At 40.2% G+C, this 25,278-nt stretch overlaps 1 protein-coding gene across 1 annotated transcript in view; it reads left to right on the top strand.

The window, feature by feature from the left end:
* Positions 1-25,278, top strand: part of spire1b (spire-type actin nucleation factor 1b) — a 46,521-nt gene that overhangs the window by 9,421 nt on the left and 11,822 nt on the right. The window contains 6 exon segments of the mRNA XM_029451019.1: positions 10,635-10,871; positions 13,498-13,623; positions 18,501-18,575; positions 18,942-19,106; positions 19,547-19,633; positions 20,661-20,790. Coding sequence (XP_029306879.1) covers positions 10,635-10,871; positions 13,498-13,623; positions 18,501-18,575; positions 18,942-19,106; positions 19,547-19,633; positions 20,661-20,790 — 820 coding nt within the window.

Raw genomic sequence — 25,278 nt, 5'->3', positions numbered from 1 at the left:
AGGTTCCTGTGTCTTATTGTCAGAAAGGTGCAATAAATAATACAAGATGTGTTGTTATAAAAGCTTAAAAGGACAGAAATGAGTAGAGAGGTATTTATCCAGTTACTTTTTAAAGTAAAATTCCACTTAGTGCACTCACTTCTTGTTTACTTTCACTGCCATGGCCTAATTCCTGCGAACCCACTAATGAGTAAATATAAATGTTTTAAATCCCCACATTGTTTCTACAATCCTCTAATTCTGACCAGTTTGTGCTGATTGTGGTAATCCTCTGCTGGTTGGCTAACAGTGATAGATGAACGTTTTTGCATACGAGACAGCAGATCTCATAGCTTTCATTTAGCATTTAATTAGCACAATTGGCTCTGGTGTTTGAATCACACAAAGCTACATCACTAAAACTAATGAGCTTCACAGTCTCTAACAGCTGGGTCTTTGTCTGAATCCACTAAAAATGCATAGCAGACCATAATGAACTTGACCTTCCTCGCTCAGTTCTGCTAGGAGCTTGCTTTTCTCTCATCCTGTCACTCATACTTGGATTTAATTTCTCTCATCCCTCTCAATGCATTTTAACACATTTTAAATCTTGATTTCATCATCTAGTATTGATATCTAGTGTTGAAACGATGATTAATGGATCATTCAAGCGACAGAAAAATATTCAACAATTTGACAATAGATTAATCTTTTAAGTCTTTTAGCAAGAAAGAATTCCAAACTTGATCAAGCTTCAAGAATTTACACAAAATCCTGTTTAATATCACTTTTAATTGAATATCTTGAGTTGAGTCTTTTGGTGTTTACTGTGCCACTAGCAGCAGTGCAGCGCTGGGTCTAACCCAGGGGTCGGCAACCTTTACTATCAAAAGAGCCATTTTGCCCCATCTTCCACCAAATAAGATTGGTCTGGAGCCGCAAAACATATTTGATAACACAGTTTATAAATGTATATTTTTACCTGTTTTAACAAAAGGAAAACACCAAACTCTTTTGAAGAAGGAAGAAATACACTGGCATGTTTAGGCCTACTTTGAAAACTAATTAAACACAGAACTATGCAGGCCTATTTGAGTCCTCCCCATATTTGTTGAATCAAATAAAAATGAAATGAATATAATATAAAAATACAGAAAACAAAGAAAATACAATATAAAAATGAAATGAATACAAAAGCATCCCACTTTGAAAAACAATCAAACATATATCTGCAGCCTAATAGCTTAAAAAGATTAAACATCAAAAGATAGGTCAGTTTGTATTTAATTATGTCTGTTTTCATCCCCGTGTCAGTGTCACAATATCACCTCAAACTCCAAGATAAGAGGCGTTCCCTTTGAAAGATTGTCCACTGTGCATCAAAAAATACATAAAAAATAAACTTTTAGTTCCATGTTTTTGTTTTTCTCAAAGCTACAGGGAGCCACCACAGAGAGGTTAAAGAGCCGCGGGTTGCAGACCCCTGGTCTAACCTGAGTAACGGCAGAAATGGAAAGTTTGCTGATCCTGTGCGGAGTCGTGGCGGTTCCCCGGTGCTGGGGTTTGTGCTAGCTGAATTCAAGTGGCTATTGCCGCTAAATGAAGGTCTTTAACTGCCGCACGCTCTTCTCCCAGCGGAATAATCCCCTGAGGAACGAAATAAAAATATGAGTCATTTTCTCGTTTCTGCCCCTTTTAATTTGGTTAATAAATAAACTGAGTCGACACAGACCCTGTACTGACAATCCTTCGAAGGAATTGTACTTCTTCATCCTCTCATGTTGGTCTGAGGGCAGGCTGGACACTACTGTGACTCACTATCTCCTCCTAAGGTACATTGTGGTATTACAAGACAGGACGGCCGTGGCTAGCTGCTTAGCATGCTAATCTCAGTAGATATCTCTACACACAATCGTAGACGACTTTGACACAGCGTCAACACTGTTACCTCTTCACACTCTGTTGATGATGTTACTTCATTTTTGGCATATTTTACACATTGCACCTAATTGTATGGCACTTTAAATCATTTCAAACAGTTCTCTTCCCCTGAAGTCAAAAAGGTTGCCCAGTCTTGTTTGCATGTCTGTATGTTATAAACAGTGATTTTGAATGCATGGCAACAAACACCTGGCCATATTAACCCAGAGGCTCCTATTTCATCATTTGTAATGTACTGAATTTGGTCAGAGGCTAGATGTTACATGTCATCTTGTTAACGTAAGGCTCTGTTGTCATGCCATATTGTGTTGGTGTGTAGTAGCCTACTTATTTTTACGCCTCAGACACAGGGAAGGAAGACTCATACGCACGACTCCGGACACAATGGTAAAGTGTAAAAAACAATACTTCACTTCAATAAAACAGAATGTTAAATCAAAGCGCTCACTAGGAGGATATGCAGACTTCACTGAAAAAACACACTTCTTGGCTCGCTGGTACAGGCATAGGATCTTACATGGATATGAAAAGACGAACTGACACACGACAAGGGGAGACAGGACAATTTATACAAGAGGTGAGTGGGAACAGGTGAAAACAATCAGGGGCGAGGCAGACGCTGACGATGGCGGGACATCACACCAGGACAGGAAGTAAAGGGATCTGGGTTTGAGAAACAAGAGGTAGGTACAAAATAAAACAGGAAGCGACAAGACAACATGAACAACTCAACAAATTTGATGAGACATGACACTTATACCTGAGCTTATGTTCTACAGTTCATTTTGAAAGCTGTAGTGAAATCCAACCTTGATTGGATCAGAAACTGACGCCTGGACATAAAATTCAGGTTTCCCATTTTAAAATGATTTCATTTTGTTATGTAATAAACCTGCAATGTCCCTTAGTGATAATATTAATCACATACTGTAGGTGGATGGTAGATGTGTATTGGTTGTAGGTTGAAGAGATGGACCCTGAATGTGATATACAGGTATACAGTATATCTCAAAAGTGAGTACACCCTTTAGATTTTTGCAAATATTCTGTTATATCCTTTCAGGGGATAACATTATCCTACTGAAACTTTGATATAACTTAAAGTAGTCAGTGTGCTGCTTGAATAACAGTATAGATTTATTGTCCTTTGAAAATTACTCAGTACACAGCTGTTAATGTCTAAACAGCTGGCAACAAAAGTGAGTACACCCCATAGTGAACATGTCTAAATTGTGCCCAAAGTGTCAATATTTTGTGTGACCACCATTGTTATCTAGCACTGCTTTAACCCTCCTGGGCATGGAATTCACCAGAGCTGCACAGGTTGCTTCTGGAATCTTCTTCCACTCCTCCACGACGACATCACGGAGCGCACGGATGTTGGACACCTTGCACTCCTCCACCTTCCTCTTGAGGATGCCCCACATGTGCTCAATTGGGTTTAGGTCTGGAGACATACTTGGCCAGTCCATCACCTTAACCTTCAGCTTCTTCAGCAAGGCCGTTGTCATCTTGGAGGTGTGTTTAGGGTCATTATCATGTTGGAAAACTGCCCTACGGCCCAGTTTCCGAAGAGAGGGGATCATGCTCTGCTGCAGGATGTCACAGTATATATTGGAATTCATGTGTCCCTCAATGAAATGCAGCTCCCCAGTGCCGGCAGCACTCATGCAGCCCCAGACCATGATGCTGCCACCACCATGCTTGACTGTAGGCAAAACACATTTGTCTTGGTACTCCTCACCAGGGTGCCGCCACACACGCCGGACACCATCTGACCCAAACAGGTTTATTTTGGTCTCATCAGACCACAGGACATGGTTCCAGTAACTCATGTTCTTGGATTCATTGTCTTCAGCAAACTGTTTGCGGGCTTTCTTATGCATCGGTTTCAGAAGGGGCTTCTGTCTGGGGCGACCGCCATACAAACCGATTTGATGCAGTGTGCGGCGTATGGTCTGGGCACTGACAGGCTGACATCCCACTTCTGCAACCTCTGCAGCAATGCTGGAAGAACTCGCACGTCTATTTTTGGAAACCAACCTCTGGATATGACGCTGAGCACGTGGACTCAACTTCTTTGGTCGACCCTGGCGAGGCCTGTTCCAAGTGGAACCTGTCCTGGAAAACCGCTGTATGATCTTAGCCACTGTGCTGCAACTCATTTTCATGGTGTTGGCAATCTTCTTATAGCCAAGGCCATCTTTGTGAAGCGCAATAATCCTTTTTTTCAGCCGCTCAGAGAGTTCCTTGCCATGAGGTGCCATGTTGTCCAGCATTCAGAGAGAATTGTGCCCAAAACACCAAATTTAACAGCCCTGCTTATCATTTACACCTGAATCCTTGTAACACTAACGAGTCACATGACACCAGGGCGGGAAAACAACATCATTGGGCACAATTAGGACATGTTCACTATGGGGTGTACTCACTTTTGTTGCCAGCTGTTTAGACATTAACAGCTGTGTACTGAGTAATTTTCAAAGGACAATAAATCTATACTGTTATTCAAGCAGCACACTGACTACTTTAAGTTATATCAAAGTTTCAGTAGGATAATGTTATCCCCTGAAAGGATATAACAGAATATTTGCAAAAATCTAAAGGGTGTACTCACTTTTGAGATATACTGTATGTAACTGAGGAAGAATTTGAAGCCAGTAGGCGGATTACAGCTACATATATGTGAGAGTAGCATCAGGACATATATGACATTGCTGTCACACTACCAATGTTTACCAATTGTAGCAATACTGTGAGGGATTTCATAAAATGTGAGGGTTTGTGGGCACAATTTGAGCTTTTGTTAAAACAACATTTGCCTGTAAACCCAATCTGTAATATCACAAAACCATTATTTATCAGGAGTAAGTTCAGGTGAGGTTATGGGGTGTGAGCAGGACAACAGCGATTAAGTGGCTTCGGGAAACAATGTAAAAACATCTCCCTGTGTGTCACAACGGTTTTTATTTTGGCCAGCTTGCCTGCCTCTACGTGACTCTAATGCTGAAATTTAAGCCAAGCTGTTTGATGTTGTTCTTGCCTCTGATGCACTTTGCAGCACCGGAAAATCTCCTTTTGGTTGACATCTTCATCCTCTCTTTTTTCCCTCTCTCCACCTCTTCCTCCATCCCATCCCATCATTCTGCTCGGTTGCCTGGAAGCCTGGGAACCAGTCAGGGAGATTTCTAAGTGGAATGGAGACATGTTTTGCTTTAGCCTGCCTCCGTGTCCAGGCGCCTCACAATCACAGGGAATATTATGGGAATATAATTTCTGCAATCAGTCATAGTTTGCCGTTAATTATTTGTGAGGAATGTGTATGTAATGATTCCGCCACGCTCACATTGAAATACGCACAATGTGAGATTGTGAGAGGGAAAAACACAAATTTGTTTGTGATCATTCTTTTTTTTTCTTTGTATCTTAAAAGAATGGAACATGTGTCAACAGCATATCTAATTAGGTCCGAAACATTACATAGTCACAACAATGATGCGTACTCCCCAATAGGCCTCCATATTGTCTTCCGAAGTTTGTTCTCCACTTGTGAACAAAAATCAACACATGCAGACACATGGTATACATTGAGTACATGCAACAGGATAATGGGCAGTTGATATTTTAAAAGGTGACAAGTCTCGTACCATTGAATTATTTAAAGGAGGGGTTTATTTTCTAAAATATATTTATAAAGACTCAAGACTGCTCCTTTAGCAGTTTGCTTAAGTTTGATTTTATTTACTCCTCTAATCAGTGCAGTAAGTAGTAAAAAAGCAAGAATTAGGGAGAATTTGGCTAATATTAAAAGGATGTTGGTGTACACCAGGCTGAACAATCTTTTCTTCAACCGAGTGCCACAAAGGTCCTGACTGAGTTATACCAAATCAAGGGCACCAAGGAGAATGAACACCAATAATATATTTCAGAATGTGGCACGCCCTGGTCTGTCGATGCCATTAATTTTGATTTGTGGCTGCCTCTCCTGCCAGATAACAAATCCCACATCTTTCATTTTTCAAAATTGAAAGTGAAAAAATGGTCAAAGCCATCTGCTGCAGCCTTTCATTTATTCCATCCGTTCAAGTGATTCTTCTTTTGCAGATACGATACTGTTACAGACTTTGACTGAATTCTTGAATACGTGATTTTTAGATAAACTGCAGATAAGAAAAGGGAGAAAATCGACATACTTAACTCATAAAACCATCAGCTGCTGGGCAGGACAGAACATTCCATATCTGTCACATTTTCTACAACATGCTGTAGCTGTCTGCAGAAGAGCCTGAGGTTACTGCAGGTCCCTGGAGGAATATGTTTGCATTTGCAGCCTTTTGTGTGTGTGTGTGTGTGTGTGTGTGTGTGTGTGTGTGTGTGTGTGTGTGTGTGTGTGTGTGTGTGTGTGTGTGTGTGTATATGCCTGCATGGTGTCATATATCAGAGCTTAGACAAAGAGGTGGCATTCAGCCGTTCCCCCCAATGAGGAAACCCGGCTCTTACGCACTGATGAGAGGAGGACAGATCTCTCATATGACTCCTCCTTCCTTTTTCAATGTCCATTGATCTGCTCTTGATCTTCATGTCTGCACACACACACACACACACACACACACACACACACACACACACACACACACACACACACACACACACACACACACACACACACACACACACACACATGATTCTGTGTCTCTTGATGTCTCACCTTTCTCCGCCCTCCTTGACCTCTCTGGTCCATGCAATGACTCTCATCCTTTCATTCGCTTCTTCTTTTTCCTGTCTCCTGATACATTTCTGTCTGTGATCCTTGTCTTTCTCCCTCCTTCCTGCATTCCTTTTCTCACAGTTTCTGTTCTCTAAGTGTTTTATATGCTGTCTTGCTCCCTCTCGGTCTTTTCTCTGTGCTTAGTGCTGCAGAATAATCCCCTGTGTGATTTCCCAATCTTGTCTTTTGTCTTGGCTTTGCCATTGCTGCCTTTATCCACCATGACTCTCCAGTTCTAGGGCAGAGTGCTTTAACTGAGCATGGCATCTTACCTACAAACACCAACTGGAGTAGACATAATATTATGTGTTTTAACATTTTTGAGATACAACAAATCATATATATTTTACATTTTTTGGAAAGCATGTTATCCAAAAAACAGAATGCATTGTTTCCATCTACCAGGAAGCCATTCATTAACTTACAGTAATGTTTACACCATATGAGAATGAACTGGCAATGGTCATTACTTCACAATGAACATTTTGTGATCATTTCTGTCAAAGCTATATTATTGTTGCATGCTAATACACTTAAAATGATAGGTTGTATCACAGTACAAATAAAAAGGATGTTTGTCTTGGTGTGTGTTCAAGTGCACGAGGACAGACTTCTTGCACATAAGCTAATGTGAGAAACCACCAACCTCACATTTTCAATTTCCCAAAGTCCATGTTTGCTTGTTGTTTGTATTCTGAATGTGATTGACCACATAGATATGATTAAATTAAATGCTGTTGCTCAGCTGACTCCTTCGTCCTGGATGTAAAAACAAAAGAATGGTTTCATAGAGCAATTTTCTAAAGCTCAGTCTGCTATAATGCATGTGTTATTGCGTTTAGATAATTATTCCTGTGGTTAGTAACAACAACATGGATGTAAAGAGTAAAAGAAGTTGAGCTTACACCAAGAGTCTGTTCAAATGTGCTTATATTTATAACTATACAGTGCTATATGCAGATTTTAACGCATTATAAGAATGTTTATAATGAAATATAGACATACCAATATATATATATATACATTTTTTATTTGCTTTGTAAATAATACTGAAAAATATCAAATTGAGTGAGAGAGGTAATGTTGATCGGACCGGGATCCACACAGTCAAGTGATGCAGAGACGAAGTATTGCTTGAGTTTACTCTGCTGGCAATGGCATATCATTGTTAATTGAATAGGCAGTATGCATTACTGATTGAGTATTTAGCAGAGAGTATGTTAGTATGCGATTTCGAACACAACCCAAGAGTAGTCTATCGATTAAAGGTGCTCTCATCAATATTTTTATAATAACTCCTGAAACTATGTAAAAGGTGTCAGACGTTGTGACAAACCCACAGAGAACTGAAACTTTACTGTTTGGACTCACTCTCACCTCTCTCATCACTGTTACCAACATAGAAAGCCGCTGTTTTCAGCAGAAATCCACTGTATGCTGCATGCACATCACCAAATAGCAACAGACAAGTTAGCGACTAGCTAAACTGCTAGCAAAGTTAGCAGCTAACGCACATTTAGCAGCTACGGTAAGGAAGGATTTCCCACAAACAGTAGTGGATTAGCATGTATATTGGTCAGAAACACGTATAAGAAACAGTTTGCTATCATGTCTCACCATGCCACGTCAACTTTATGAGCTGATATGTTAATGTTGTGTTACAGCTTATTGCACTGCCCCAAAGTGGCCAAAACATCAGTTAATGCTGCTTCTGCATAGAAAACAGCTGCTGTGATCACCTTAAAGTTTTCATGGCAGTAACACAGTATCAAAAGGTCAATAAAACCACTGCTAGGCTTGTTGCTTACGGTGGTTGCTAAGATTTAGGTAGTCTATCATGACAAATGTAACCTCTGTGTAAAAATGCTAATCTTTTAAGCCGAAGCCATATTGTGGCTGTGCACTGTTTAGAGCGTGCTCAGAATAACAATTCATAGGCTTTAGGAGAGCTGTTTTCTTTGTAGAATAAACGTCCCAACTTTTAATATAGCCATCTTTCAAGCCCCCGGTCCATCCATCCATCGTCTACCGCTTATCCAGGGTCTTGGTTGCCAAGCCACCAGTGTGGGTACTTAATGCTAAAAATGTTGGACGGAGTATCATTCAAGTCCTGATGTCCTCAAAGTCTAGGAGGATTCACAGACAGTGAACAAATGGCAGAGGACCTCTTACAAGAACACACTTTGGAATTCCTTCATCCTTTAACCCTCTATGGTACGCATGGTGATGCCAGTTTGGGAAAAAATGTTTGGAGTGTTTTTTTGTCATAGAATAGACCAAATAGACATAATCTAAGGAAATTTCCAATAAATAATTTTGGGGGGGTCTTTTTTGGGGTACGTTGCCTTAAGGCAACACCGTACCATAATGGTAAGTAATGAAAAAAGAGTGTTATTGTTTCAAATTACAACATTTATTTAAACACAAATGGAAAATACTAAATAGCCTCAACATATTAAAATGCATGCCACTTAAAATGTGAAAATTGTTATTTTTAATATTTGAACAAGATTACAGGCCTGAATGTTGCGTGCAGGCAGCATTGTACCATTGTAGAACCACCCATTGGAATGAATGGGTCGAGAGTTTAAGCATATTTTATATAACTATCTCACTATGTCACTGCTTATGGAAATTCATGAAGCAGTTCTTCTCAGCAGTGAAGTATAGATAAGTGACACACTTTGAACACTGCACTTTCCCTATACCCTTACAAACAGGGTATTTGCACTGGCCCTTTTTCCCCACCCACAGAGGCCTAAGGTCAGGGTTGACCTGACACAGAGGCACTCTGCCCTTCTTCTCATCCAGGTCTCAACATTCTGTGATGGTCTCCCCTCTTCTTCAAGACTTTCCTCTTGTTGCAAAGGCAACTTGCAACTTCAGCTTTGAATTTCAGGAAGCTGTACACTTTTTTCTTTGGGATGCCAAAGTCTTGCAGTCCCTGCGGTACAGGAGCCACGCGTTCACTGCAGTTAAATCCATCATTTATCCAATTTACCTTAATGGTACGGTGTTGCCTCAAGGCAACATTTGCATTTTAGCAAATTTCCATTACTTAATTAGCAAATAAAGTACATTCAACTATTACAGATTAAGCTTTACTCATATATTATTGTGAATACAAAAATTTACAGACTGAAAAAGGGCAGGACATAACGTTTTCAGACCATTTTTGTGGAGAGAAATGGGAATGAGAGAGCTTAACCTTGTGGGACAGTCTGCACAAAAGGTCTTCAGGATGGCCCCCAGAGATTGAAAGTGAAAAATGTAAACACTGCAATTGGTTCAATATGGTCCTGCCTCTTATTCAAAGTATTGCAGTATACCTGGCGATGTATTGTGTGAATGTAAAAGGCCAAAAACACCGTACCATAGAGGGTTAAAAGACTAACTGTATCCACAGGAGGACATGTGGGATGTGATGATGGTGTTTTATTTTCTCATGCGTCAGTTAATCACAAGATCTACTATCAGTAATCTGCTCCCAGCGTCAGCCTCTCAAAGGCCAGTGTGTGTTTATGAATGGCGGAGGGAGCTCTCTCATTAAAGGTTGAGTCATGAGGTCACTATATTACAGCTGTTTAAGCTCAGGCTTGGCACACAAAAGAGGATCATATTGCATAACAAAGACAGAAATCCATGTTTGTTTTTATGATTTGGCAGATGAACAACAGAACAATGTACAAAACAAAACAAATGATGCCTTTGCCACAAATTATTGCTTGCTTAATATTCGTCCATCCATTTATATCAGACATCACTTATTTAGCTGTATCTTTTTTATAATGTGTAATTTATGTGCATTGTAAGTTGTTAACATTGTTGGAAGTAACATAATGTTCATAGATAAAAGAACATGAGTGTAAATATGAAAAAGTGACACAGTATGTACAACAGGACTGAGGCAGATCATGTGAAGTTGCTTTTTCTCCCGTGCTCTCAGGAGATTGAGTCTCTGGGCATCATGATCTACAAGGCTCTGGATTACGGGCTGAAGGAGAACGAGGAGAGGGAGCTCAGCCCACCTCTGGAGCAGCTCATCGACCTCATGACCAACATGGCCGAAGCTGAGAGGGACGCCTGCCCCGACGAAGGCTATGAGGCAACAGAAGAAGAGGATGAGGCAGAGGATGAACTCGAAAGCATCTCCAGTGTCCCCGGCTACAGAGATATCCTCAAGGTATGTACAGTAGCTGAGTAAGTGACTGTCTGGCTTTTCTGTTTGTTCAGCCGTTGGTGGCTATTTATGACTTATGACTGATTGCAAACAAACCATTGTTGCTATTGCTGGAGATGTAAAACACATCACTTCCTGTTTTCAGGTGGATTTTATCTGGGACAGGCTGTCATGCTAACAGCTAATCAGACACCAAATTTGAAGCTGCACTACATTATTTTTAAGATAACAATGGATCAAACGACTATGTGCGATGTGAAAGATGTGGCTCATAGGACATTAGAACCCCCAGAGAACTGTCACGTAAGCGTAATTATAAATACCACTGCTTTTCTTGGCACGACCCGCCCTGCATAGCTGTTTGAGGTAAGACATGGACCTTGAGTGATTAGGGTCAGGTTAGCCCATTGGTCAGGGCATAGGACCTGAACAAATCAGGTCACTCGTGCCTTGTGCGGGCATGGACACCTGGCCAATCCTAGCGATTGAATGCTATGCAGGGCATCGTTTTGGTTTTATAGCCTCCAACATTACTGTTTTGGTTCAGTTTCATCACTCTCATCCACCTGTTTTCCAGCAGCAGCATGCAGCTGTTTCCAGCAAAAAAGCTTGATTAGTTAGATAACAAAGTTAGAGACTAACTGATGAATATAGTGGAGAATGTAGCAGCTAAAGGGCCAGACATTTCCCTCAGGAGTTGATGGAAACCAAAACAGAGCAATAAAGTAAAGTGACTTTAATTCATTGGGTTGCCAGAAACATAACTCCAAATGAATGCTAATTTTGCTCGATGTCCGCTGGATGTGGAAATAGGCAATATTTTTTCTCACACTTTAGCCCCATCAACTTAAGACCATAATATAGTGTGTCAAATATGTGTCATTTTAGTTTGTAAAAAAAGTCATGTCCTTATGTGGCCAACAAAACGGATTATTGCAGCTAATGTTTAAAAGTTTTTAATTACTGAGCGCAGATTGTTAAGTACTAGAGAGAAGCAAAACATTAAGAAATGTTTCAGTCCTCATTCGAAGACAACTACAACAGCTATTAAGAGTCTGAATCTATGGATTTCAGTAATAGAAGAAGTTCTCTATACTAACCATTTACTAATTGTAAATTAAACTTCCAATCCAACAATTTGAATAGAATGTTGCAAAAGTGAGAGTACAGAAGTATTACGAACAAAATATGCTTAAAGAATTAAAGGTAAAAATACACATTATGCAGAATGGCTTCTTTTAGAGCCTTATCATTATATCATTTGTATTATTGTTAGTGAAACATTACCTTGTAAGCATTTAATAGTTTTTTGCTGCTCGAGGTGGATTTCATTTGAACTTCTTTATATACTGTTGGGAGGTATTAAATATCAATGCCTCATATATTGTTATCTCATCATATGTTTTAGACAAAAATGTTGATTTGAAAAGTAACCAGTAAATATAGCTGTTATATCTATTGAATTAAGAAGGTGGAGAAGTATAAAGTAACTTAAAATGGAACAGTTTTTGACTAAAGATAATCCACTGCTGGATTCCAGGAACAGATGATCAGCGAGGGGAACTGACTTTTCAGGAAAAGATGTGTTTGAGAAAATGTTAAACATGTTTCTGAGCACAGAGATTACAATCACAGTGTCAGGCCTCACATGGCCTCACACGGTTTACACAATGACCACACACACACACACACGCACACACACGCGCACACACACACACACACACACACACACACACACACACACACACACACACACACACACACACACACACACACACACACACACACACTGCTCTCCAAGGTATCTAAGAAGTGTGGCAGTCTGGCTGGCTCGCTGTCGGTTCTAATTGTTGTCTCGGTGTTTACCCCCTCAGACCATTCACTCTCTGTGCTCCATCAGTATGCCTTTTGTCCTACTGTACTAAGCTCATATAGAATACACAGGTTTGTGTTATTTACTCACATGTGATAGGACGTGGGTAGGATAAAGCTTATGGAGAGACAGCTGTCTGATATTTTCTGTTAAGGAAATCTTTTCTTACTGCAATGCAGTCTGGACAAATGGACACCAAGAGCATGCCAAGCATTGGCCTAGAGTGCCTTCTGTTCCCTTGAGAGAGACAAGGACGGATTCTCTCATCACTGTTGGTCTGTGTGTGTGTGTGTGTGTGTGTGTGTGTGTGTGTGTGTGTGTGTGTGTGTGTGTGTGAGAGAGAGAGAGCAACAGCTATAGTTGTCTTGTCAATTGTCTTAAGCAGCGCCCCGCCAATGGAGCCCAGCGCCCTGCCTGAAATTCAAGGTGTTTTTTTTTCCGTGAATTAAAAGAAATAATATATTTATTTATTCACAACTCACTTTTCACATTGACAGGTGCTCTTTTATTAAATAAACTAAATGCTTATGCTATTGATCTAATGTATGTGCACGTTTCAGTTTGTACTGTCTACTTTGCGCTTTCACATTCTCTCCTTCGCTCCGTTTTGTGAAGGGCGGGGCTTCGCAACTGACACACACACATGCGCACACACCTACAGAGCGGAAGAAAGGAGAGGGGAGAACTAAATAGAAACCGTGCCACGTACGCGCAGGCGTACTGAAAATCTCTCTTTTTTTCTATGCTCCCTTGTAGCTGTGCACAGCTCATCTACCCAGTCTATCAGATGTCCCCGGTCACTACCAGGCAGTGTGTCGGGCTCTGTACACAGAAACCAGGGAGCTAGGTACTTTCCTGGCGAAGATCAGGAGTGCCAAAGAGGTGAGTTCTTATTATCATCGTCATCATGGTATGGTGAAGTGTTATTTAAAAATACAGCCAACTCCCCGCAAATGAAAGGTTACAGGATGATAACTGACCTTTACATGAAGCACAAAGCAGCAAGGCATTACTTTAGAAGATTTAGCACTGTGACCTTACATGCCCCATGCAGCCCACCCCACTAATCAACGTGACCCCCACTCTCTGTGGGCACCACTGACAGCGTGAGTATTGTGGAACTGTTGGGGCCTATATGTAATGAAAAGACACTATTCATTTTGAAAAAGAAAAATATTTTTAAAACACAGGATGAATATATTTGCTCATGTGTTGCTATTTTGTAAACACACACAACTTATGTGTACAGTATTTGGTGAATCTGGGTATGCGAACACATGGGTATGTGAGTACAGTCGTATTTAACTTAAGCCTTTAACAACCAGTCTTTAGTTGTATGGTATCAGTTTTTCTCTCTGCTTTTGTGTATTAAAGTGAAGAAATGAGCAGAGCATAAAAAGCATATCTGAGTGAACCACCATGCCTGTTTCAGTAATAATCCATCATTTGAGAGAGGAAGGGTTGGATGGAAGCATGTCATAGACATGGACATAACAGAGACACACAGGCACATGAGGTCAGCAGTCAGACAGACGTGTGTCCTGTGTGACGGAGCAGAGGAGGTCAGCTGATACAGAGAGGCATCCACGGTGGTAATGTCCGTGGATAAGGAAATGAATAGACACATCAGTGCACAACCTATATGCCTCAAGCTGTGACATAACACTCAATAACTCTGACTCACAGCTTTCACCAACAGCTTATCATCATCATTCTTATGCATTACTCATTTCTTATAATGTGAAGGAACAAGTGGAAAAAAGCTGATATGTGTTTGTTGAACAGAAACTCCAGTTAATGCCAAAAATCAGGTTTGTGCAGAACACATCACACAAAGAAAAAAACAACATTTGCTAATTGACAAACATCAATTTGAAGCATCTTAAAAATTATTTTAATCACACATAATTCATTCATTTATCAATTAGAATAAACCCTGTTAAAACTCTAATGCCTGAAATACCCCCTAATTTCCTACATTAGGGGGCTGGCCACTTGAATAAAACTTAAATTAAGCTATTAAAACCATAAGCAAGAATGTAACGCTTCACTTAGAGGCCCTCAGGTGACTGCAAGCTGTACATTTATTTTCATCTAACAGAGGCTCCTCCCTGACAGCTATATTAAAAGAAAAAAATTAAGCTCAACTTTAATAGCCCATTTATCTTTCGATGTTTTTATTGGTGGAGTATTTTTGTTATCTCTAGTTAAAGTGTATCTCAGAGTTTTCCATCCACTTACAGTTTCATGGTCACCTGATGGCATATATGTTTCAGAGGATTTCACAACCTGGCAAAAGTCAAAAGACCTCATATCGGTGCATTTTTGCAGTTTTTGGCATTAAAGTGCCAAGGAGCAAAGGAGCCAGCTATAAGCAGTTTTGATACAAACTCACCAGTGTTGTAATGTCCGATGCGGCCGCAGTGTGTGGATGAAAGGCAGTGCTTAACAGCGTATGGGCTGACAGGTGGAAGCGGGCCACTGTGCAGGAGTGACATGTTTGATGTTCATGTCCGACATAGATGACAATATCTGAAGACATGCTGACTCATTCTGCTGAGTTCAGCTTCTCACAGCTAATATTCAGAGAGCCTGTGAGTCTCCTGTTCTAGTGATAGGAGGATCTGTGTTGTAATGTGTTTCCAACTTGTGCACATACCACATAAGATTAGTGCTCCTTCAGAGTATTATTGGTATGCTGTCTGTTATGGGTCCATTTTCAAGAAGGGGGCTGGCAGGTGATTTTAATTTTTCTCCTCAGTGATTATCTGGTTTGAACAGTTAGAATGCATTAACCACTACTACAAGCTACGAATAGCGGCTTTGGGAAAATGAGTTTGAAACATAATTCTATCATCACAAATACATTATCGACTGATTTTCATGTTCACCAAGTTTACATTGAGGCTGTTCCTCTAATCACAACATTCTTCAACTCATTCATTAAGATCAAAGTCGTTTCGGGCATTTTCGTGCTCAGCTGTGGGTTGGAACATTTCTCTTAGGAGTGGTGTGTGTGTGTGTGTGTGTGTGTGTGTGTGTGTGTGTGTGTGTGTGTGTGTGTGTGTGTGTGTGTGTGTTCCCCCTCAGGGTTCCTTCCTGCTATGCACTACTGCTGCCCTTTTAGTGTGCGTTATCCATCTGAATGAGTAGAGGGGTTTTGGTTGGTTGCATAACTCTCTGTTAGCATTGAAGACTTCTTGTAGTCTAGAAAGAGGAAATTGGGCCTAGAAAGTAAGGAAGTACTGTTTTTAGACTCCGGTGATCCCCCTCTTTAACTCTAGCCACCACAATGACTTTGACGTTTGTGGATTTTAGTAAAATTCCTCAGCATCTAGGCGTATTGGATGAATTTCCATTTGTCTGAACATTCATGGTCTCCACAGGATTAATTGTAATCTGGTTGCTGATTCTCTGATTTTTTTTCTATTGCCATCATCAGGTCAAAATAAAAAAAATTCCAATACTTTGGTTTATGAGCAAATACACTGCAAAACTAATGACATTCCCATCACCACCAGCTGTACTTTATGTTTAGTGCTAATTATCAAATGCTAGCATGCTAACATGCTAAACTAAAATGGTTAACATGGTAAACACTTTACCTGCTAAACATCAGCTTGTTAGCGTTGTCATTACAAGCATGTTAGCATGCTGATGTTAGCATTTAGCTCAAAGCACCACTGCACCTAAGTACAGTCTCACAGAGCTCCTAGCATGGCTGAATCTTTATTTGGAACAAACCTTACCTGTGTATATGTTAATGTCAAGTCCATTATCCTTTTTATATGGTTTTGATTATTTGTTAAATGTATACTATTAAAGACTAAGTTTAAATTAAATACACACAATGAGGAAATTATAAAATGTAGCTCAACAATAAACCTAACTGTCCTTACTTCAGTGTCATCATCAATATGGAAGAGTAAACTGCTGTGAACTGGTGAGCAAGGTAATTTAGACCTGTGTGTGTGTCCACATATATAAGTGTGTGTGTAAGTGCCCAGGGGTAAGATGGGCGATGAGCAACCCTCCCACCCCCACTTTCCTGTCTGTAAGCAGAGCTGTGCTGACCCACAGTGGATCCAGAAGAGTTGCCTTGTGTCTCCACAAAGACGCCTCCTGCAGCCAAATTAGTGGTGAATCACAGAAACAACTCTTGCTCCTATTTGCTCATGGCTAAGTGCTTCTTGTCAGTGGTTGAGAGCTAAAAACAAATAACAACTAGAGCAGAATTACTGATGAAGAAAAATTAGGTTGTAGATGCAGTATGGTAATTGCCCTAATTATTCATGCGGATTTGCAGCATTACGGTTGTTTTTTGTCCACACGAGGGTTGCTGTGCATGTTTGAATTAAAATGCTGTTCCAATCAAGTGCAGAGAGCACTGCTTAATCAAACCCTTTGAAATGGAAATATGTGGCATAGATGTGATTTCATGACTCATACCAATGAGATAATTGTGTTTAAAACAGGTAAACTAGTCTCACTTTATGCCTCTTCACTGGCTAGTTTAGCAGTATTTTAATTGGTTGTTTTCATTGCTATTATAAGCCATTAAGCACTTCAGCATTACCTTGTGACACTGAAGAACGGCATACACTGTGGGCAGGCAGAGTTATAACACCGCAAAATGCATTATGTTGTAAGTGATATTATGTAACTGCTACATTGAGCCTACAGTCCAGTCGAGGCAGCTGCTCTCCTGGCAGCATGATGGATAATTCTGATTTCCCCAGTGGGTTGAGGTCCTAACTCTGCTGTCAGCTGGGCAGACTTCCGTGATTGTCTTATCAAACAATCTTCCCACTAACATTAACCAGAGGAGAGCATTTTATCTGTCTTTCTCCTGCTTTGAAATGCTTACACACCTTTTTCTACATTAAGTTTCTTTGTCTCTCGCTCGTATTCTCTCTATTAAACATGCACACACATGCACACACACACATTGACATTGTCCTCTGCTGAACTTTAAAGCACCAGCAACGGAATGCAGGTGAGCTCCTTGTTTCCGACAGATAGGCTGTCAGTGTTTCATAACACTCGAATGGCCTCACGCTGTGCAGGTTCACACAGATGTCAAGATGGAGGAGCTGGGCTTTCTGTTGACTGTGGGAGACTGTGTCAGGTTCATGTCTTGTTTTTTTATTATTATTTCTACCTCATAAAAAAAGTCAATTTTGTGATAAGGTTTTTCTCTGTTTGAGGCCTGGTTCTATGTTTTTTTTTCCAAGAACATGCTAGTAGCTCTGTGATGCTGTAGTGCTTATTGTACAAACAAAACTGGCTAAACAAAACTGTGAGACGGATAAAAGCTAAAATTTGATTCTTAGCTGTCTCAGTTAAGTAATTGTAAAAAAATTTACTGTGAATGGGACTATAATTTACAAAATGAACATCATGCTGTATTGAAGAAGACTTGAAACTAGCAATTGACACCATAAACTCACAAGAAAGATGTTTATTGAGGTTATAAATCAAGTCAGAAGTAGGGTCAGTTTCTCATAGACTTCTATACAATCAGACTTCTGGAGTCTCCCCCTGCTGGCCATTTGGAAGAATGAAGGTTTATTACAATTCATCCTGTGGGGAACGTGAATGCCTGTGCCAAATCTCTCAAATAGTTGTTGAGATACGTTCAGCCAAATGACAGATCAACCAACATTGCCAACCCTACAGCAACGCCACTAGCATGGCTAAAAATCCAAAAATGTAGTGTTCGTTTATAGTCACACTCTTTCGCTCTCTCTTTCCACCAGAACCTCCGTAAGATGGAGGAAGGATCATCAGAGGGGCCTGGCAGAGACCTGAATGAGCTACAGAATGATGACTGGGTAGGCAACTAGATCCTGACATCTGAACTCCAGCTTCAACTGGTCATTTCACTTGAATAAAGTCTAACTCACCTAAAGTACAAAAAAGAAAAATCACACCCGCTTTTAGTTTCATTTGAAAGATTCTCCATACATAACTGCATGTTCATTTAAAGAAATCTGTATGAATGCATGTTACACTCTAAGTAGGTAGTGATTAAATAACTTCTCAGGAACCATGTTGAGATGGATAGAACCTTGATGAACCCTCCTTACTCTGTGTGCACAGAGAGGTCAGAGCTATTGTCCAAATACATTTATACTCATCATGGGTCATGGTATTTATTACTTCCCCTTTCCCATGCTGCCCTTTTCTTCTTCCGTTAGGCTCGATTCTGGGTTCAGGTGATGAGGGACCTGCGTGAAGGAGTCAAGCTGAAGAAGGTGCAGGATCGTCAGTATGACCCTCTGCCCATCGAGTACCAGCTCACCCCCTATGAGATGCTCATGGACGACATCAAGTCCCAACGCTACAAACTGCGCAAAGTCATGGTCAGTGTCCAGTTTGGACCACCAATAGAAATTGATGCCACATGCCCACAGGCCTCCTGCTTACTGCCCTCCTGCTGTCCTGGTAATCCCAGGGGAAATTGCTTGGAATAGTTTGCAACACTGTTGCGTAACAACTGTGGTTTGGGGTGATAATCTTTTGGATACCAGTGTAGTGCCTGACATTTTGGGAATTGAAGGGTACAGGCACTTTGTTTTGACACTTTTGAGGCTGCAGTATCTCACCTCAAGTTCTTGGACAAGTAGTACCTTTCATAGGCTGTTTGGGATTGGGATTAATCCCAGCCATACATGTCAAATGGCGACTATAGGATATTTGGCATTGCTGATAATATTATGGAAACAATTAAACTGTTTATCGGTCAATTGGTTGTTAAACAAGAAATTATTTATGTATCTTTTATCCTGTTGTTTTGTTTCAGATAAATGGAATCATCCCACCCAGGTTAAAGAAGAGCGCTCATGAAGTCATCCTGGAGTTCATCAGGTCCAGACCACCTCTCAACCCTGTAAGTAAGACTGAAGAGCAGGGACCTAAATATCACAATCCATCCTTGTGCAGCCTGTGAAACCTTAATTAGAACAGACCAGTCTTCAAATGAGAGTATCAACAAACATTCGAACCTTTTAGGCTTGTGACCTTGTTTTATTTTAACACATTTTCGAGGCTTAAAGAAATGAAATGATCCAGTAATTAACAAGAAAAATTGGTCTGAACATCTGGAAAATGTATTTTTCTCCTGCTATCCTGTTCTGTTAATCATCTCGCAACCCCTGTTGGTGTGGGTCGTGACTGCCAGACTGTGGAGAGAGAAAATGCTTATTTTACATAGCTAAGGCCAGAACTATCATGACTATTAATTGATGAAAATAGATGTCAACATACTTGGAAATGTATAGTGTAAAAGTGTCATAAGAACTCACAGTTAACAAAGCATAATGAAGGAATCCCAGCCTTAAATATTACATAAAGTTATTAGCATTGCTGATTATATTACGGAAACAATTAGACAGATTATCAGTTGGTAAATTGAAAGAACATTTGCAGTCAGTTTTGATAATCAAGGGTGTGGCGAGATTTTGATGCCTTATTCTGTCATTCATCATTGAGAATAAAACATCTTTGGGTTTTGGACTGTTAATCAGACAAAACAATACATTCACAGGATTTACATTGAAACTGAAGTATGTAACACTTTTTCTATACCATCATATGGCTTCTTTAAAAGTGTAAGAATTCTGTACTGAAATATAGTCTATGAAAAACCAGTCCAGCCTCTATAAAAACATAATGCTGTACAGTAGCTTTCTAACTCAAGTTACACTGCACTGTAACTTCAGTGAAATGCTGCGCTCATCAGTTCTCTGTTGATATAAATCTTCCTGCAGAACTAGGCGCTGTTCCAGCAGTGGGCTCAACTCTGGTGGTGTTGGAATTGCCTGCTCTGTATAACCCTGTTTATTTGTGTCAGTTGTTGTACTGCACAATACTACTCTGTCACTCTCTCTATTTTACCCATCATCAACATGTGCTAGGTGTCAGCTCGTAAGCTGAAGCCACAGACTCAGCCTCCTCCAACACTGCATGAACGGATCTTGGAGGAAATCAAATCAGAGAGGAAACTTCGACCAGTGTCTCCTGGTGAGATGCGCAGGGGAAGGCTGGGTAAGGAAAACTTCTTTGTCGCCCTCTCTTGTTATTTTGATTTGTTGCACACACACACACACACACACACACACACACACACACACACACACACACACACACACACACACACACACACACACACACACACACACACTCTCATGCACATGAAAACATACTTCACTCTGAAAAGTAATTTTTAAGCTGAAGTATGGAGCTGATGCTTTCACCTGCTGGGTTGAATTCAGATGATAAATGTGTCGCAGCTTCATGTTTTACTTCCTTTTACACTTTACTACCCTATTATTGTTTGTGCCTCTGATCTTTGCTGTTGTAGCTAATGCTGCCTGACCTTTTACATTTGTGTTGCAACTAATGCCTATTATTGTTTTGTTGACTACACTGTTTGCAATAGTGGAAGTTTTACTTAAATAATAATGCTAAGTGTCTGCGATTGCTTTAATACTAACAACGCTATAGCCACTACTGTTTCAGTCAGTAATCTCTCACTGTTGGCTGTGGCTTATGTGAAATCCTATTATCTCCCATCATGAAAGTGGTTATACTTCAGTGATCTAAAACTAGACAATAAGTATGCTTTACCCCTGCATGTCATGCCAAGCAGATTACACCCTTTAATGTATTACAGTAATTCTTGCCTTAATTATCTCCTAATCAAAAGCAATAACTGTCCGATGCCATAACTGTTTCTCGTTGCAGTAATTCGGCCACTTAGCATGTCTTTCAGTTTTGATGCGTCAGGTAAAGTCTACCTCGCTGCTTATCTGGCTTTTTATCTCTTTCTGTTTCCCTCCTTGTTGTCGCTGCTCATCTGCTCTCCCAGCTTGCACACACACTTCATCAGCACACTGCACACACACTTCATGTCATGCTTCAGTGTTTGGTGATGGTGGGCTGTGGTCTGTGGGGGTGAAACATGGTGATGTGGGACACTGGTCAGTACGAGGACACTAATGAGAACAAAACGATGTGTGACACATTGACCATCACAAAAGACATACAGGATTTCCAATCACAGTACAAACATACAGTAGAGTCAAACCACTGAGGTAAGGCAATTTGCACATGGTGGGTATCTTATACACTGCTCAATCTATTAAAGTTTTATTTTGCTTAATTTCATATTAAGCATTTAGTCCTTCACTTTGAAAAAGGTGAAATATTATAAAATTGAACATTCCCAAGTAAATAGAATTTTAAAAAGTCCAAATAAAATATGTTTTTAGTTTTAGTTTTGGGATGTCTAGGTGAGGTACACGATGACTGATTCTCAACAAGGTGCCTTCAGGGACTGCAGTTACCAGGGGGAGGCTCAGCTAATTAAAAATAAATATCACCACACATTTGTTTTGGATGCATACAAAATAATTAGATATGAGTGTGACGATGTTTATCATATTTACTATCACAATCACTATGACCTGATAGGCGACTGCACAGTTTTGATTGAGAGTTTTCAAAAACTTCTTCGTATGGGATCACAGAAGTGGAGATAATTAGCTGAAAGTCAGGATAAATGCGTGAAACACACACACACACACACACACACACACACACACACACACACACGCTGAAAACAACACTAGCCTCGCTGTCGCAGCTGGTAAACAACATCGTAATCTCATGACAGTGTGAGGGGCGTTCTGACAACAATTTGGAGGTACTATTGATGCGTTATATTTATTGTTCACATTAAGAATAAAAATAATCGTCCATTTTTATTCTGCGAAATAACAGAATTCAAACTGATTTCTTTGTGATATTTATGCAGGAATCAGGTGACGTATAACGATCCCAAATATGTTTTCCTCCCTTTTGAATCTTCTTTCTAGAAAAAAGAAAATAGTTGATATTAAATCAATGGCCAGTGACAGTTTAAATGATATGACGTAATCCATCTGAGTTTAATCAAGGAATGAAAATGAACAGCTGACTCCAAGAATCATCAACGTCATACAAAAGAGTCTTTCATGTACGAGGTGACTTTGCAGAATTGAATCAGGGTGCTGCCTCATGCTCTGCACAGCACCGGTCTCTCAGTAGTGGCCTGTGTTCAGCATTAAATGTATATGACCAACTTAATGAGACAGTTTTGATTGAGGTGATAAAGAAATACTGCTAAGGCAGGCAAATCCCAATAATGCTGTGCTCCACTCTCCCAGTGTCTCTCATCACACCAACAGCTTGATCAACACTCACATACTCATTCATGCTGTGTGTGAACGAACTTCCCTCTCTGAAGGATCATTCTCATACGCAGTGAGCAGTTTGATTCTCACTTTGATTCTCACTTTGCTCTGTATTTTATGGGGAGATGGTACATGCCCACTGACACTTTAATGAGCATGATTAAGGTTTTAATCAGGAATAGGAAAATACTGTTTCAAGGACAAATCCATTTCCCAAGATATAAACATGACTCTTGGTGATGTATCATGCACTTCTGGGTCCATTTTATTGTTTGGTGGGGGCAAAAGGGAGATGGTGTGTCCGACTAGGATATATGGAATAATTTATGGAATAGCTTAACATTTTAGAAAATGTGCTTATTCTCTTTTTTTCTGAGAGGATGAATACCAGTGTGCAGTGAATATGAAGCTAGAGTCAGGAGGTGGTTAGCTTAGCTTAGCATAAAGACAGGAGGCAGGGGTAACAGCTAGCCTGGCTCAGTCCAAACTTACACAAACAGAATTGTAAAAGACGTTAAGTTGGAGTTTTACTTGGACTTTTCAAGGACAGCTTCTTGGCAAACAGCGGACAGAGTAACTTCTCTAGAGACTAGAGGAAGTCACTTTACCTGGCCAAGATGTAACACGGAACTCCCCGTAAAACTACAGGTTGTTCTTTTTACATTTCTTTTTATGTACAGATTAAACAAACAAGATACAAGAAGTTAATTATTTAGTTTTAGAAGTGCTGGTTGGCAGAGCATCTGTTTCCTGTCTTTATGCTAAGCTAAGCTAATCACTTTCTGGCTCCAGATTCATAATTAACGCAAAGACATGAGATTGGTAGTGATGCACTTATCTCATTTTTTTTAGCAGGAAAACAAATAAGGTTTCCCAAAATCTTGAACAACTCTTTTAGAAACAAAAAATAGTTCAGCTTAGACATCAGGGCCGGAAACGCTGAACGTGATTAATAGATGTTTTCATGTCAATTGGTTTTTCGATCGCCAGGATTCTTTTGTTGAACCACATTTTGACATTCAACAACATTCAACAGGAAAACCCCAAAAGTGGCAGAGGGACTAATTTCATCATCAACAGGTAGCATTACACCAAAATAATACGCATACAACAAAACACAGAAGTTTTGTGGCTGCAGCGCACATATACACCTCAGCTCAAAGATCCCACTTTATATATGCTAATGCCGCCATCTTTGATTTAAAGCAACACACTGTAGTTGAAAAGCATTATGAAAATGTCGACTAAATGAACAAACCAGGTTGAGAGAGCGTGGGTCAACCACACAATAATGCATTAATCATACTATACTGTGTAATTGAGTCCTAACAGCACAGACATACCAAATGGTGAAATATTCTTACAGCTATTATAATGAAGGAGGTGTCCCCTTTTAGGTTTTGGCAAAACTCGCAGTATGCCACAGGATTTGTTCCGTACTGGAATAGGTAAAGTATAAGCACTGCTGTGGTTTGGAAGGCCTTGTTTACCCTTAACCTAATGGCCTTGTCTGTCTGCCTCCCTGGCTGTGAACTAATATATCCTCTATTTAAATATTTGAATACTGAAGCCTGGCCAAGACACAGGTAGAGCGTTTGATTAGGGCTGCATATGGCTGGTTTGTGTTAAGTAAAGTCTGAAACCTGGTGATGTAGACTCTAAGGTCGTAGAAGAGTAAGTTCTAGTCCAGCAGCAGAAACAGAGCTCCTGCTGAGACAATGAGCTCACGTCGATGTTTTCCCACAAACAGGAGGAGAAAAGAGAAAGGTTTCAGGGCTCTCATAGATCAGCTGCGACTTATTTGTGTCAGCGCTCCGTGTCTCATCCTCTACTCCCTCCCTCTAAATCCTCTTTTCAGCTTTTTATTTTTTTGCGTTAACCATTTTGGAACCACAGCTAGCGTCAGGCAGCTTGTTAGGTGGTTGGTTATCATCAATTGCTTTCTACCTTTGGACCTAACGACACCTCTCTCAGTGCAGAATGACCTTGTGGCTCTTGAATTTTTAAGGATTTAGCGGCTCCCCTGAAAATAATAATAAAAAAGAGTCATCCATGCTCTGTGTGTAATACCAGCCCGCTTTTCTGCCTCCCTTCAGATCAACTTAACTCATCTTTCCTCTTTAACCTTGGGATGGATCTCAAAACTCCATCTTCTATATAGGCTCCATTGCATCCATTCACCTTACCTACCCAGTAAACACATTGTGATTTGAAAACATTTTCCGCCTTTTTCGGAGGCAGAACGGTCAAATTAAGATTTAGAAAATAACACAGGATGCAAGGAATCATAAGAGGAATT

The sequence above is a fragment of the Cottoperca gobio genome, chromosome 16, assembly GCF_900634415.1.
Source record: "Cottoperca gobio chromosome 16, fCotGob3.1, whole genome shotgun sequence".
Classification (NCBI taxonomy): domain Eukaryota; kingdom Metazoa; phylum Chordata; class Actinopteri; order Perciformes; family Bovichtidae; genus Cottoperca; species Cottoperca gobio.
The sequence above is the reverse complement of the archived record's forward strand: the minus strand, read 5'-3'. Positions and strand labels throughout refer to the sequence as shown.